Source organism: Xenopus laevis, chromosome 1L (genome assembly GCF_017654675.1).
Source record: "Xenopus laevis strain J_2021 chromosome 1L, Xenopus_laevis_v10.1, whole genome shotgun sequence".
Taxonomy (NCBI): Eukaryota; Metazoa; Chordata; class Amphibia; order Anura; family Pipidae; genus Xenopus; species Xenopus laevis.
The window spans coordinates 24,680,772-24,697,496 of record NC_054371.1 but is presented as its reverse complement, the minus strand read 5'-3'; the positions used below and the strand labels follow the sequence as shown (position 1 = coordinate 24,697,496).

Sequence of the window (16,725 nt, the reverse complement as noted above, 5' to 3'; positions counted from 1 at the left end):
GATTCGGATTCAGATTGGGTTCAGCCGGGCAGAAGGATTCGGCCGAATCCGAATCCTGCTAAAAAAAGCCTGAATCCCGAACCAAATCCTGGATTCGGTGCATCCCTACAAGACACTGTTTTATTATTACTGAGAAAAAGGCAATCATTTTTTAAAATTTCGATTATTTGGATAAAATAGAGTCTTTGTAATTCAGAGCTTTGTGGATATTGGTTTTCCGGATAACGGATCCCATACTGGTAACCCCATTCATTCTTCTCAATGACATCGGGGACAGATTTAACCCGCCCATGTTCCATAGCCCTTAGGAGTCCATGTTGCTTGTTGTTGTAGACTTTTGAGGTTTATCAGTGACTAGTGTTTGTGAGAATGCGGTGGCTGCTGCACGGCACAAGTAGTTGGGCTGGTGAGTAGATGACTGAGAAGATCCTGAGCCGGGGGATTGTAGGCAGCAGCAGGCACCGTGCAATGATGACGGATATTCAGAGCATTGCTCAGTGTCAGCAGAAGGAACTTCAAATAGGAGCTGCACCCGGAAGCACCCAGGCTGGTGTAGATGTTTGAGAAGCACCTTGTGATGTGGTTACTGAAGACATAACTGTAATGGTGTCGGGTGACATTGGAATGGCAATGATAAATGACCCATCTCCTGCTGGATCCAGGCTCTGCTTGCCATCATCATTCCCTGGCTAATCACTGTCTACACATAGGGAAATGTTAGCATGTTTTGTGCCTATGAACTCTTCTAACCTTCTATTGGTTAAACGCACTGCTGTTCATTTATTAAAGCGGCACAGCCCCACATTTACAATGGTATTTGTATGCAAAGGCATGGGATCTTTTATACAGAACACCAGGGACCAGGGATTTTCTAGATAAGGGTTTATTTTTCTCTTTGTAGCATGGAGAACCATGCCTCCAGGTCACTAAAGCTTCCTTGTGCTCCTAGCCATTATTTACAACCCTCCAACAACTTTGAACATTTTAACATTTAACCCTGCAATATTCTTAAAGGAGAACTAAAGCCTAACTAAAGAACTAGCTAGAAATGTTATACATGATGTTTTGTGCTTCTTTACCAGCCCAAGGAAACCACAGCCCTTTAGCAGTAAAGAAATGTGTCTCCAAAGATGCCCCAGTAGCTCCCCATCTTCTTTTCTGCTGATTCACTGCACATGTTCTGTGCTGCTGTCACTAACTGAGCTTAGGGACCCACTCACAATATACAGTACACATAGAATAGAAATGTCACAATATAAAGCTGATTAGTAATTAATACACATAATTACTACATGGCAGCACAGAAACCAGTGCAATTAGCATCAGAATTTAATAATCAGACCTGTAGCATCAGCTTATATTACAGACCAACCTCATTTTCTGCTGGATAATTAGTGACGAGCCCTAAGCTTAGCTTCTCAACAGCTGCTCAGAGCCCACTGAGCATGTGAGTGTCACAGACACTTTCCAAGATGGTGACCCCCTGTGACAAGTTTGAAGGCCTGGATCATTGCTGCTATTGACAAGCTGAAACTTTAGGCTGGTGCAATAAGTTCAGTATTTAAAACATGCAATTTTTAGACACATTAATTTTTAGGGTTTAGTTCTCATTTAAAGGGGTGGTTCACCTTTAAGTTAACTTTTTGTATGTTATAAAATGCCTAATTCTAAGCAACTTTTTAATTGGACATTATTTCTTTTTTTATAGTCTTTTTTTAGTTATTTGCCTTCTTTTTCTGACTCTTTCCAGCTTTCAAATGGGGTCACTGATCCTATCTAAAAAACAAATGCTCTGTAAGGTTATTACTTTCTATTCTGCTGTTCATAAGTATGATTGTTTCCCTGCTCAGCAATTAGGGACCATCTGACAATTCCTATCCACAGCAGTAAATGAAGGGAGAATTTTACTGCATACAGTCGAGTTTCTTATAAAAACAGTACACATTTTTTAATTGATGTATATTGGAGATAGGTTTCTTTTTCATTAAAGAAAGTAAAAATGGGATTTAATTTTTTTTGTCTTTACATGCCGTTTAAAGGTGAACAACCCCTTTAAGGCTCAGTTATCACTGTAGGCCAAATCTATTATATGACAGTTTATAAGCAGTGCAATCTATTAATGTGACCCCCTTGGCTGTTGCACAGGTGTTCCAGTTGCTCGCTAAGACGTATGTTGCCGCCCACCCCATGATGTCCGACAAGTCGACCAGCAGATGTGGAGGAAATTTCAACAGCAAAGGGGGCATAATAAATGGTGCAGAGTGGTACAGCTTCAGCGGGGGTATGTTTGTGTTTATACGTTTTTCTGTTTAAGCAACTGCCATCTCAATTAATTTTGAAATCTGACATGGGACTAGCCATATTTTCAATTTCCCAGCTTCCCTCAGTCATGTGACTTGCAGAGAGCTAGATTAGGCAGAACACTTTGGAATTGCCTTGAAACCAGGGTCACTATGTTTTACACCAACCTTGACAGCCTCAAAAGTAAAAGTGGTACCTCACAGCCTTAAAGGGATACTGTCATGGGTAAAAATTTATTTTTCAAAATGCATCAGTTAATAGTGCTGCTCCAGCAGAATTCTGCACTGAAATCCGTTTCTCAAAAGAGCAAACAGATTTGTTTATATGCAATTTTGAAATCTGACATGGGGCTAGACATATTGTCAGTTTCCCAGCTTCTCTGAGTCATGTGACTTGTGCTCTGATAAACTTCAGTCACTCTTTACTGCTGTACTGCAAGTTGGAGTGATATCACCCCCCTCCCTTCCCCCCCAGCAGCCTAACAACAGAACAATGGGAAGGTAACCAGATAGCAGCTCCCCGACACAAGATAACAGCTCCCTGGTAGATCTAAGAACAATACTCAATAATAAAATCCAGGTCCCACTGCGACACATTCAGTTACATTGAGTAGGAGAAACAACAGCCTGCCAGAAAGCAGTTCCATCCAAGTGCTGGTTCTTTCTGAAAGCACATGATCAGGCAAAATGACCTGAAATGCACCTACACACCAATATTACAACTAAAAATACACTTGCTGGTTCAAAAATACAATTTTGTATTGTAGAGTGAATTATGTGCAGTGTAAACAGTGTAATTTAGAAATAAAAAGTACACTTATTTAGAGTACGTGTATAGTTATATGCATGCAAGCTGCCAGTATAATAACACTAACATTTGTACAACGTTTCCTCCCAGGCATGGCGGATTTCAGTTATCTTCACACAAATTGTTTTGAACTTACCTTGGAACTGGGATGTGAAAAATTCCCCACCGAGGATGAACTGTACTCCATCTGGCAGAACAACAAAGAGGCAATGCTGGGTTTAATCGAAATGGTACTGTGTCCAGTTGAAAATGTAAAATGATTGTACGTTACCCCGGTGCCACTGATTAAAAACAGAGAAACATGTTTCACACAAGCTCAGGGGAAGTCCTAGTATGACCCATGCCATAGTCTTGCTTTCCATTGATATTTGACTTATGGGCTGGTATCCTATGGAGCGGGGGAAATCAAGCCTGTGCTGTGATGCACACACTCTAGACAAGGGCTCCATCATTCTTCTTTCCTTACACTGTAAGTCTGGACAGTGCCCAAGACACATCCCGGGAAACTGCAGCGTATGGGGCTTTTCATCTTTTGGAGGCAGAGAAATCAGTTTGCTCTTTTCACAAGTAAAAAAGAGACTAGAACATCACATGTTTTTTTGTTCAGGAGAGCTGAACATCAAAAAGATTATTAAAGCGATACGGACGCGTTCCTATGATTTTTATAGGAGTGTGTCAGTATCGCTTTAGGGTGTAAATAAGTTATGGGGTTATCTATCAAGGTCTGAATTTATATCATATTTTCTGCTACAAACACCGATCAAATCTGCTTGGGTTTTTTACGCTTATTTATTATTACATTTTCCCTAAAATTTACGAAAAAATCAGATTTTTGCCCGAAATATTGTACTGTATTCGTATTGTACGAAACCCAGCGCAAAAATCATTGGGACTTCTCCCATTGACTTATATGCAACCTTGACAGGTCTGAGATGCCGGGTTTTCAGATTCAGACTTTTCCATCCTCTGGGTTTAATAAATTCCGAAATTCATGATTTTTTAAAAGTCCGAAAAATAATTTTTTGTGTTCGAGTTTAGTAAATAATCCACTTTGTGTGAACTTTGGTTTTGCTGTTTTTCTGAATGGAACTGGTTTTTGCTGTCCTGCTGAACTGAACTGTTTTTCAATTCTTCTACAAAACGATGTTGTTCTGAAACATACTGCTCTGCTATTCTTCTGTAATTAACTATTTTTCCTCTTCTTCTGAACTGAACTTATTTATATTCTTCTGAACTGAACTCTTTTAGCCAATCTTTTGAACTGAGCCCTTCTTTGCTGTTCTGAACTAAACTGTACTGAAGATTTTTGCTCTTCTTCTGAACTAAACTTTTTATTTATAGTCTTCTGAACTGAGCTCTTTTAGCCGATCTTTTGAACTGAGTCCTTTTTTGCTGTTCTGAACTAAACTGTTTTTTTCTATTCCTCCGAACTAAAACTTTATGCTGATCTTCTGAGCTGCCTGTATTTATAAAGACAAGGTTTTTTTAGTTACAATGTTATGATTATAAAATTGCTAAGCCACCATACCACATTAAGGTAAATTCCATTTGGTGGTCCCTAACTATTTACTATTTACCGGTCGTAGTGTTCAAATACTGGCACCTCAATGCATGGGAGCATTTCTTTGGATGTGTCTCCTGATCTGGCATTGGTATCAGTCAGAGGGCTTAGTCCTCCCCCACCATTAGCTTTTAGAAGAAAGAGATTGCCAAGACCACGGCAATGGTTTCAAAATCTTAATGCTCCCCTGCTTCTTCTGAATTTAAACTGTTTTGCGATTGTTTTGAACCACTTTGTTCTGCTATTCTTCTATAAGGAACAATTTTTACCTGTTCTTCTAAATTGTTTGTGCTATTCATGATGGAACTGTTTTGCTATTCTTCTCAACTGTTTTTGCTATTCTTCTCAACTGAACTGTTTTTGCTATTCTCTACTGGACTGTTTTTGCTTCTCTTCTCAACTAAATTTGTTTTTGATATTCTTTTCAACTGAACTTCTCTTTTTTTTTGTTATTTGCTGTTAAAGACACTCAACACCTCTCCCTATAAGCTCTCATGACAGTCTTGGTTCAGAGACGTTCACATACATGAGTACACAAAGGAAATAAATCATTTACAAAATACCAGAGGAGGAAGAGGAAGCAAATTTGTAGGCAAGTTCAAAGTTCAGGGTTGTTAAACTATGAAAAGTCTGGCAAAGGTCAGGATAGGCAGGAATAGTAACACTATAAAAAGGACTATACCTACATATATTATTGAAAAAGGACTATACCTACATATATTATGGAATTAAGGTAGGGAGTAAAGATTAAACCACTAGGGGATGGCAATTTATTGGTAACCCCCCGACTCACTGGCCCAGGGTACTTGTCTAAATAGCACCATTCTGCCATCTTGCTTCTGATTACTCAAGTGTCCCTGGGGCAGATGACTGCACAATATTGTAAACTAGGAGCAAGTACTATATTGCGCATGGCCTGCCCAGTGAGCACAGAGGATACATGGGAAATCGGCTTTTTTGAGAAGGTACCGAATGTCGGTGCGATTTTCATGAAAATCAACTCTTTGAGCAAGTCTAGCGATTGGAGTGGGGGTACCAAAAATATTGGCACCCCTGATGCTTTAGCCTTTACATCTTCTTTAAATGATAGGAAACAAGTAATGCTTTAAAATTTGTCTGGTCTCTCATACATCTCAGGAATATTTTTTTTAGGTCTCCTTGTATATTACTGAACTGCTGCTACTATCAACCCGAGTCAACTGAAGTTTATGAGAATTGTAGTTTGACAACAGATTTGGGAAGAAGGGGGTCACAATTTAATATTTAATTAATAGTTAATTGGAGATGGTTAGAAAAGATGAGTAATTGCCATTATTGCTGTTTTGCTGCTAAAACACAATTTCCACCCGCACCTTGCTAAGGTTTCATAGTGAGCACAGATGCCCTTGGATCAGCTTACAGCTCAGCTTTTTATGCTTTTCTCATTCTAGCTGCTGCTTCCACCCAGTCTAGACATGGTTTGAGGTTTTCTGAATATGACTGACCAGGGTCCCAGATCCACCAGCCATATTTTAATCCTACGACTATTCGCCAATACTAATGGTGCTGTTTGTATTGTAAATCTGTTGTAAATATCTTGGTGGGGCGTGAAAGGTTAAGTGATGCTTCATATTATTTCAGCTAGAGGCAATATTTTATTAAACTCTATAAAGCGCACGGCAAATAGATCACCTCCGAGCCGACCGGTACCATTATGTGGGACAGTTTATAGATCCCCTCTGCATACAGACATGTTATAAGCTAAATGGTATGGCGGTTGTTTATTTCCTTCTTTCTGAAAAACATTAAAAAACAAACAACACCCCCCCCGTTATTTTGAATCAGTCAAACCCTATGTGCAAACACATTACAAGAATAGCTTGAACTATTCCCTTCATTCTTTATTTTGCACATTTGTATTCCCCTTTAATTGTTTCGTAGGAAAAAAATGTCAGTGAAGATAAAAAAGGAAAATAAAAAAGGAAAATGTTTTTAAAGGGAAATACTTTGGTATAGTTATCAAAATAGAAATTTTAATATACATATCAGTAATTGAATCAGACACAGTGAACCATGGCGACCAAAGCAATGCTGGAATTCTGGGGAAAAATTGCTGCATTAAAGGAGAACTAAAGCTTAACTAAAGAAGTCGGTAGAAATGTTGTACATTATGTTTTGTGCTTCTGTACCAGCCCAAGGCAACCACAGCCCTTTAGCAGTAAAGATCTGTGTCTCCAAAGATGCCCCAGTAGCTCCCCATCTTCTTTTCTGCTGATTCACTGCACATGCTCTGTGCTGCTGTCACTTACTGAGCTTAGGGACCCACTCACAATATACAGTACATATAGAATAGAAATGTCACAATATAAGGCTAATTAGTAATTAATACAGATAATTACTACATGGCAGCACAGAAACCAGTGCAATTAGCATCAGAATTTAATAATCAGCAAACCTGTAGCATCAGCTTATATTACAGGGGAAGCTCATTTTCTGATGGATAATTAGTGATGACCCCTAAGCTTAGCTTCTCAACAGCCAATCAGAGCCCACTGAGCATGTGAGTGTCACAGACACTTTCCAAGATGGTGACCCCCTGTGACAAGTTTGAAGTCCTGGATCATTGCTGCTATTGACAAGCTGAAACTTTAGGCTGGTGCAATAATTACAGTATATAAAATATTCAATTTTTAGCCATTTTCATTCTTAGGTTTTAGTTCTGCTTTAAGAGGAAAAACTTACAGTCTTAAATGAGCCCTCATATGTATGAAAATTCAGTTGAATAAGAAAATGTTCATCTTAAATTACCTTACACAGGTCTGTGCATCCAAATCCAACTCAGTAGGGGAAATGCATTGTAATCCTACATGATAACGGTCTTTGCATCCAAATGCCACTGTATAGGAGACTATAGGCAGACTAACAGCAATCTGTGGATTTTGGAAAATGCCAGTGGGGCCGCTGTAAGATGCCATAGACAGTCACTATTTATTGGGCTGGTGGGGGCTGTTTGGGCCTCTGTGTACTTGAAATGCCAGGGCCTATTGTGAATCTCAGCCTGGACCTGACTATAGGGCCTATTTGCTAAGCAAGTGAAAACGAATTAATATTCATTATTTCAATACAGCATTCTTTCATGCAAATGTGCATATTGTTTAACACTTAGGGGCAGATTTACTAAGGTTCAAATGGTAAATTCAAAATTTAAAAAAAATGTTTTTGATCATAACTCACAAATTCGAATTCAAAACCACCAACTCGAATTCGAATTAGAATGTGAGAACTGGAAACAGTTCTAATTCAACAATTCTCCACCTAAAACCATGTAGAAGTCAATGGCAGAAGTCCCTTGAACTATTTGAAGATGTTAATAGTATTGATGAGCCATATTTTTGCCAAGTTATATTTTGAAAATGACTCCCCGTAGACTCCAATAGGAAACAAAATTTTGCATGTCAAAAAAATTTTTAATCGCGTTTTCCTCCGAAAAAACTAAAAAATTTTTTTTGGCCAAGAGTCAAATCTTTTTTGGACAATGCGGCCAAAAAAAGTTGGAAAAGACTCTCAAAAGTCGAGGTTTTTTTGTCGGAGGAAAATTCGATTAACTCACAACAGTGTTTTTACTCTTGAGCACTAGTGATGGGTAAATTTGGGGTGTTTAGCTTCACCGAAAAATTAGCGAATTTCCCGTTATATTTGCTAAACGTCAAAAAATTTGTGAAACGGCGTCTTGTGTTTGATGCCGGCGTCCGGTTTTTGGCGAAATTGCACCGGCGTCCAAAAATACGGACGCTGGCAAATTCACCACAAATTTGCGCCTGTCGAATAAATTCGCCCATCACTATTGAGCACTAGCATATTTATGAAAGAGCTTGGTCAGAACAGGCATGGTGGTGTTTTGTCCTGAAAAAAAGTTGCACACAAAGGAAAATCACATTGTTCCTCATTTTCAATAACGCTGAAAATATCAATAATATGAAAATTACCATTGACTTCTATAGAAACTTGGCAGCAATAATGTTTCATGCAATTTTTTTCCTTTTATAAATCACGACAATTAAATTTTTTTTTAAATTATTCTTGAATATATTTTCTGTTTTTCTCTGCATTTTTTCTCATATCAAGAAAACACAACCTAGAATTTTGATAAGTCTTAGCAAATGGGTCCTTATGCATCTCAGTCCAGTTGGATAGATGGGCTGAGCATCTTCATACAACTGTATAGAGAGCTAAGATGCTGCACATCAAGATTTGAATGGACAGGTAACTAGGTTGTAATCTACAAATAATTGTTCATCTACATTACACTGTTTACTGTCTGTAGGTGGATTCTTTTTGACAATTGTCAGAAATAAAGGTCTTGCAAATGAGTTTTAGACCACCATCCCAATTTAAAGTATATGGGGTTACTTTAAATAGTCCTGGGTTGAAATCCTCAATCCAAAACCTGAGGGTAAACAAGGTGATCTCGAAAAAGTGTTTCCACATAGGGAATGCATGAAGAGTTTTGGGATCCCCTTGATGCAACCTGCTGTATGTAATGAGTAATATGCCACTGCCTTGGGCTTTTTTCTGGAGAAGAGTAGTTCCCCAAAGCACAACATTAACTATGTACGACTATGAAGATTTTCAATCATCCAGGTCATGGTTAATCTAGTATAGGTCAATCTAAAAACAACTCAGCAAGTCCAGTTGTTTTTAGATTAACCTATACTAGATATTAACTATGTACAGTATACTAATGCATTGCAGGGTAAGTTCTATGTATTCCCCTTAAAGAAGAAGGAACGTCATTTGCACCCCCAAGTCAATGTATTTACCGTACTTACCTGAAACACCAGGCCGGTGCTCCTATCAGCTTGGTGATATTCAAGCGAGCACCAAGGAGCGATCCTCTTCCAGCTTCCTCTTTCTTCTAATTTCCCGGGGGAGACGCATGCGCAGTAGAATGAAAAAGCCGAATTTTTAGTTAAAGTTTGGCTTTTCACTCCAATGCACATGTGCAGCCACGAGAAGAAAAAAGAAGACGGAAGAGGATCGCTCCGTGGTGCTCACTGGTATAACCCCGGGCCAGTGCAGTTTTCTGCTGATAGGAGCACCAGCCCGGGGATTCAGGTAAGTAAATACATTCATTTGGGGGTGTCTAACATTTGGCACCCCCAAATGATAAAAGACTTTCCTTCTCCTTTAACACGTTAAAGTTGAATCCTAACATCTTCTGTTTCCTTTGTGTAGTTTACCATGTATGTATGTCTTCACTGTAGAAAATAATTACGTGCACAGCCGGGGCCTTGGATTAGATTCTACCTGGTGCACAGACCTTAATAAAGACGGCACTCCCAAAAACTTAGTAGCCACAAATTAGGCCTGGCACACAGAGCAATTCAAACAGGGGACAAGCCCCATGTGCGTTTATTGCGTCACAACGTTTCAGGGGCATTCCCCCTTCATCAGGTCACTTTAGATCAGTGATCCCCAACCAGTAGCTCGTGAGCAACATGTTGCTCTCCAACTCCTTGGATGTTGCTCCCAGTGGCCTCAAAAGAGGATCTTATTTTTGAATTCCTGGCTTGGAGGCAAGTTTTTAAAAACCAGGTGCACTGCCAAACAGAGCCTCAATGAAGGTTGACAATTCACATAGGGGCTACTAAATGGCCAATCACAGCCCTTATTTGGCACCCCAGAAACATTTTACATGCTAGGGTTGCTCCCCAACTCCTTTTACTTCTGAATGTTGCTCACGGGTTGAAAAGGTTGGGGATCCCTGCTTTAGATTAAGGATACTTTTGGGTTCTCTTGAATGGTGAGCCGTTTGATCCCATATATATATATATATATATATATATATATATATATATATATATATATATATATATATATATATATATCTATATATATATATATATATATCTATATATATATATATATATATCTATATATATATATATATATATCTATATATATATATATATATATCTATATATATATATATATATATCTATATATATATACACAGACACCAAGAGAAAGCTAGAACTTCTGAGAAACTGTTTAATATTTCTACAATAATTTGGCCAAAACTCTTCATCTTTCTTGGGGACATTTGGACAACAGTAGCCTGAACTTTCATCTGATTTCACTGTAGCTTTCAGGCTTTTACTTTTCTTGAACCAGCAGTGAAAATATTGATGTTGTTGGCCAATTTGCTTGTGTATCTGAATCTCTTTTTGAGACCATAGTTGTTTCCAGCAGTGCATTTTATTAGAACATAGGCATTGAAGCTCAGACCACCAGACTCAATTTATTTTATAGCTCTCTAGTGAAAATTGTTCTCGGCGAGTCCAACAAGGCAGAATAAAATCCATACGCATTGCACATTAAGCTTTCAAGATTAAAGCTTTGAAAAATGGAGACACGGTAAAAGAGTAGCCTCTCTGTGTTACTGAGCAAATACAGAACACTGATAAAATGCGCAGATAATGTTCAGTGAATTACTCCAGATAATGGTAAAATTTGTCAAGACCAATTGAGACATTTCCTAAGAAGATGAGTAGCAGATCCATATTTTTGGGGTTGTGAAACACCTATTTGTTCAATTATACTGCAATTTGGTGGAACAATATGACATAATTATTTCATATCTCTATTTTTGCTGCTCTGTAGTTAAATAAAGTGTATGAGATTACCTTTGAATAAAGTGCTAAAATGGGTTACTGCCCTGAAAAGGAGAATCTGGTTGGAAATGAGACTTTATTTCCTAGAGAAATAATATTCTTCTAATTTATTTATAATATGTTGCTGCCTTCATATCAGTATTCCTTTTTACCCTGAAACCGCTGAGTTGGGAAATGTGTTTAGTTCAGTCAATTTTACAATTAATATTGACAAGGACTTTTACCTCCTACAACATAAATGGGGGTTTCACATATCACCCTGCAATTTGATAGAACAGTTTGATATCTTTTCCTACAATCTTGGTGGCAATAAAGTTAATAATTCATATAATCAGTGATGGGGAATTTGTCCAGTTTCGCCGAAAAAATTGCGAATTTCCTGGTGAATAAATTCGCCCATCACTACATATAGGGGCACATTTATTTAGGGTCGAATATCGAGGGTTAATTAACCCTCGATATTCGACTGTCGAAGTTAAATCCAGTGATCCCCAACCAGTAGCTCGTGAGCAACATGTTGCTCCCCAAACCCTTGGATGTTGCTCCCAGTGGCCATAAAGCAGGTGCTTATTTTTGAATTGCAGGCTTGGGGCACATTTTGATTGTATTAAAACCAGGTGTACTGCAAAACGGTGCCTCAATGTAGGTTGACAATCCACATAGGGGCTACTAAATGGCCAGTCACAGCCTTTATTTGGCCCCCCAAGAACATTTTTTATGCTAGTGTTGCTCCCCAATTCCTTTTACTTCTGAATGTTGCTCACAGGTTCAAAAGGTTGGGGATCCCTGCCTTCAACTTCGAATATCGAAGTCAAAGGATTTACTGCAATTCGTTCGAAGGAAAATTAGTTCGATCGAACGATTAAATCCTTCCATTCGACCGATTCGAAGGATTTTAATCCATCGATCGAACCGTTCCCCATAGGCTATCATTGCACCTCAGTAGGTTTTACTTGGCAAAGTAGGGGGTCAAAGTTTTTTTTAAAGAGACAGTACTTCGACTATCACATGGTCGAATAGTCGAACGATTTTTAATTCGAATCATTCTATTCAAAGTCGTAGCCGAAGCCAATTCGATGGTCGAAGTAGCCCAAAAAACGTTTGAAATTCTAAGCATTTTTTCTTCTATTCCTTCTCTTGAGCTAAGTAAATGTGCCCCATAATCTATTTCACATATGCGGCTGACTTTATATCAGTATTTCTTTACATATTTTTGAAATCAGGTCCATCGTGGAATCAAAGGGATAGTGAAGGATGAATATGGAAATCCAATAAAGAAGGCTCGAATCTCTGTGAGAGGAATTCGGCATGACATAATCACAGGTAATAAGACTGATTTCTACGTTTATAATATGCTTAGTATAAATGTCTTCAGATAAAAAGAAATCTCAATAAGATTGTTTTTGTGTTTCACCAATATCACCAATATTCCATATTTCACACTCATATATGCATATATATTACTTTTTTTATTATACAGTATTTTTGCAAATTGCAGAATGCTTTCAGTTTTCTGCAAATGTTTCTTTTGTAGTGGTAATTTATCAAAAATCTAATTTTACGAATTATTGTGTTTATTCCAATTTGGGAAAACTTGAAAATCTTAAAAGTGCACGCTAAGGGGCCGATTCACCAAGGGTCGAATATCGAGGGTTAATTAACTGGGATTGACTGGGAATTAAAATCCTTCGACTTCGAATATCGAAGTCGAAGGATTTTAGCTCAAATAGTTCGATCGTACGATCGAAGGAATATTCCTTCGATCGAACGATTAAATCCTTCGAATCGAACGGTTCGAAGGATTTAAATCCAACGATCGAAGGATTATCCTTCGATCAAAAAAACTTAGGAAAGCCTATGGGGACCTTCCCCATAGGCTAACATTGAGTTCGGTAGCTTTTAGATGGTGAACTAGGGGGTCGAAGTTTTTTCTTAAAGAGACAGTACTTCGACTATCGAATGGTCGAATCGATTCGAAGTCGTAGTCGAAGGTCGAAGTAGCCCATTTAAATGGTTGAAGTAGCCCAAAAAACACTTCGAAATTCATAGTTTTTTTACTTCGAATCCTTCACTCGAAGTTAGTGAATCGGCCCCTAAATGTTATAAACTATAATAGTTGTAGTTTTAAATTCTATTTGATACCAAAAATGAAAACTTTCTTGGAAATAAATTGTTCAAGAATTTCCAGCATAAATAACTAGATGACAAATTTCTATAATTTCAATAATTTGTTGTTGGAAAACCAGATTAATATGGCTCAACGCATGTTGAGTTTTAAGATGTTGAATATATTCCCACTGAGGCAAAACAATTAGTCAGGGATTTTTATCGTGTTTATAATCCTATTACAAGAAGCCAGGAGGTTCAATTGCCCATTGCACGCTTCAAAATCAGGGGCCACTCCCTGGAACTGGACAGAGAGATACCATGGGGCTCATTTATCATGGTGAGGGGCCATTATACGTTACTTCTTGCTTTGTGTTGTTTCCAAGTTGCAGAGATAGGCACACCTCTTGGTTCATGCTAAATGCAGCACAAAAAGTTGTGTTGATTTCTAGTTTTTAACTAGAGAACCAGATGTTGCCACAGTGGAAGGTAGATTTAGCAGAAATTGAATTGGATTATTTTCAAGTCCTTTTTTAATTTGACAAATTAAAAAAACTCCACAAACTCAGATGTGTCGCTTATTAAAAACTAAAAAGTTGATCACATTCTACCCTTGGTTTTCAATTAATTTTGAATTAGAAAAGTTTTCAAGAGATTCAGTAGCATTACTATCATTATTTTATTTTGTAAGTAGAATAATCCTGTTATTTTTCAAAAATATAGAGACTGTGCAATTTTAATTGGAGAAATGTTTCAGTCCGTACAAGATCATTAGAATAAAAGACAAAATCCCACATTAAAAAGGCATTGTTACCAAAAAAAACCAAGACAATTTCAGTATAATTTGTTAATTTTCCTGGAACCCTTGGTCCTGTCTGTTTTTTTTTTTTGCGGCCGTGTGATTCTAACTAATTCCCTTTGTTCATTCTAGGACATAAGAAGAGAAACCAAAATGTTACCATACCATAAGGGGGTTTTCTATATTTAAGTTAGTGACAGGCAGCAAGGTGTTTCTTTACTGACAGAGCAAACACTTAATATAATATTCCCTTTACAGGTGAAGATGGAGACTATTTCCGACTTTTGATTCCTGGATCACACATTGTTTCTGCTGAAGCCTTTGGATACTCCAGAGTAACCAAAAAAATAACTCTCCCTGCTAAAATGTTAAAAGCTGGGCGTGTGGACTTTGTCTTACAGCGCGTTGACGTTAGAAATCGAAAATTTCCTAAAGTTATTCCTGAGGACATTTATGAACGATTTGACCCACTGGATCGTTTTGACCCTCACGCTCAGCATGGGGGCGCAGAGCCAAGTGAAGGAGACGAAGTGTCTTCTCGGAATGGGGAAAAGCCATGGTGGTGGTCCTATTTTAGCATGCTGGGTCATAACAGGCCATCATGGCTGCTGAAAAAAAATGAAAATAAAATGTGATTTCTAATAGGTATTAAAGGACAATGAAAGGCAAATTCACTGGGAAATGCCAATATGATACGTTTTTTTTTTTTGCATCATTTCAGGGGGCGCACACTCCATTTGTCATAGCTAAAGCTGGGCATACACTAAAAGACCTTGCCAAAAAAAGTAGATCTTGTCTTGATTTGGCCAAATTGGGCTGCTCAAACTGGTTGACCCTGGGTCAATAATCAAATCGTAATAGGGACCTGTTAGGAGAGGTCTGCATCAGTAGGATTTCTGAAGGACAAAGAAACGTTAAGTCATGGGTGGGAGGCCAATTTGTTTGGCACCCATCAGTGAACAGAAATGCTAACCTTGTGCTGCAGGGCAGTGCACTGTATCTATAAAATATGCACTGGGATGAAAAGCGCCAATTTTGTTTTCTTCTCTTAGATAGTTCTTGTGCTTGGGGTGGGACTATGCTCAGTATATAGTAACAAAGCAATAATTTCTGTACTTTGTGTAGGTCCAGCCATGGTCCATATGCAAGCCAAGGATTATTTAGGAAAGGATGCAAATAACAGCAAGTCTTTCCTTACCCTTGTATAAAGGTGGCCATACACGTGCAGATTTAAGATGCCGATTTGGGTACTTTAGACCAATTTGGCAGCTTATCTGCCCATGTACGGACCTCACTGACCAATATCTGGCCAAACATCGGTCAGAGATCGATTGGGCCAGTTTGATTTTCCCATTCGATCGAGGATAGTTCATGCGGTCCTCATCATGTCAACACCTATTCCCTTCATTGTAATCTGATTGTTTGGCCCTAGGGACAACCGATCAGATTAGCCCAATATCACCCTGCCTTTTGTGGGCATATTAGGGAAAGATCTGTTTGTTTGGTGACCTTGCCAAACGAGCGGATCTTATAGTGTATGGCCATCTTAAAGGTGGCCATACACGGACAGATTTAAGCTTTGGATTTGGTCCCCTTCAGCAGTTTATCTGCCGTGCATGGGGCCTTCTTGAAATCAGCCAGATGTCAATTCTGTTGGGGTGATGCGGTCCTCTCCTCAATGGCCTGTATACCTGTCATTTGGCCTTTGGACCAAACATTTGGATCAATCAAATTCCGCCCTCCTCAAGGTGAACATATTGGGGAAGAGATACTTGTTTGGCGACCTCTTTAGCTGAGCGTATCTTTCACTGTATAGTCTGCTTTACTGATTTGGTCTAAAGGGGCTGAGTTGGCAGATAAATACGACCATGTATGCCCAAGTATAAACATAGAATTAATAAGACTCAAGCAAAACTGTATTTTATATATATTTTATATATGCAAAAGAGCTTATTTGACTCACTAACATTCTTTAATCTGATTAAAAGAAAACATTTTATTGGTTGCTATGGGATACTGCACCTGGGCAAACTTAGTGCCTTTTATTACATAAGAGGGAATGTATTTTATCTATGCTTTTGCAGAGGGAGGTTACAGACACTTTAAAGCCATGTTTTTGGGCTTCTTGAGAACGCTGTACTTAAAGAACAATGCGCATCATCTGCTGTCCGCTATTCATGTTTGTGGATGCACAATAGGCCTCTAAAGAGATGCTGCTTCAATTTAACGGTTCTCATGATTTCTTCAGCTATTCTACATTTTAACCAATACTTTGTTGTAACAGGGTTACAATAAAATAACAGAAACCACAAACCGCATTGTACCCTGGAGTGTTTATCATTTGATCACAATGCTATGGTATATGATATTCAGAGTATTATTTGTGTAGTGCCAAAATGCTGTTATTTTATATGAAATAGCCTATGTTTTACATGCCTACCTGCAGAAACAGATGGTTATTAAAGTTTTGATTGTTATGTTTTTCAGCAAATTCAAAG

General features: G+C 38.3%; 1 protein-coding gene across 2 annotated transcripts in view; it reads left to right on the top strand.

Moving 5' to 3' along the window:
* Positions 1-15,706, top strand: part of cpz.L (carboxypeptidase Z L homeolog) — a 54,253-nt gene extending 38,547 nt beyond the window's left edge. For both annotated transcript variants that reach the window (XM_041587742.1, XM_041587739.1), the window contains 4 exons: positions 2,146-2,281; positions 3,199-3,338; positions 12,546-12,645; positions 14,486-15,706. In XM_041587742.1, the coding sequence (XP_041443676.1) occupies positions 2,146-2,281; positions 3,199-3,338; positions 12,546-12,645; positions 14,486-14,862 (753 nt within the window). In that variant the 3' untranslated portion in view covers positions 14,863-15,706. The remainder of the gene's footprint in view (positions 1-2,145; positions 2,282-3,198; positions 3,339-12,545; positions 12,646-14,485) is intronic.
* Positions 15,707-16,725: the final 1,019 nt, after the last annotated feature.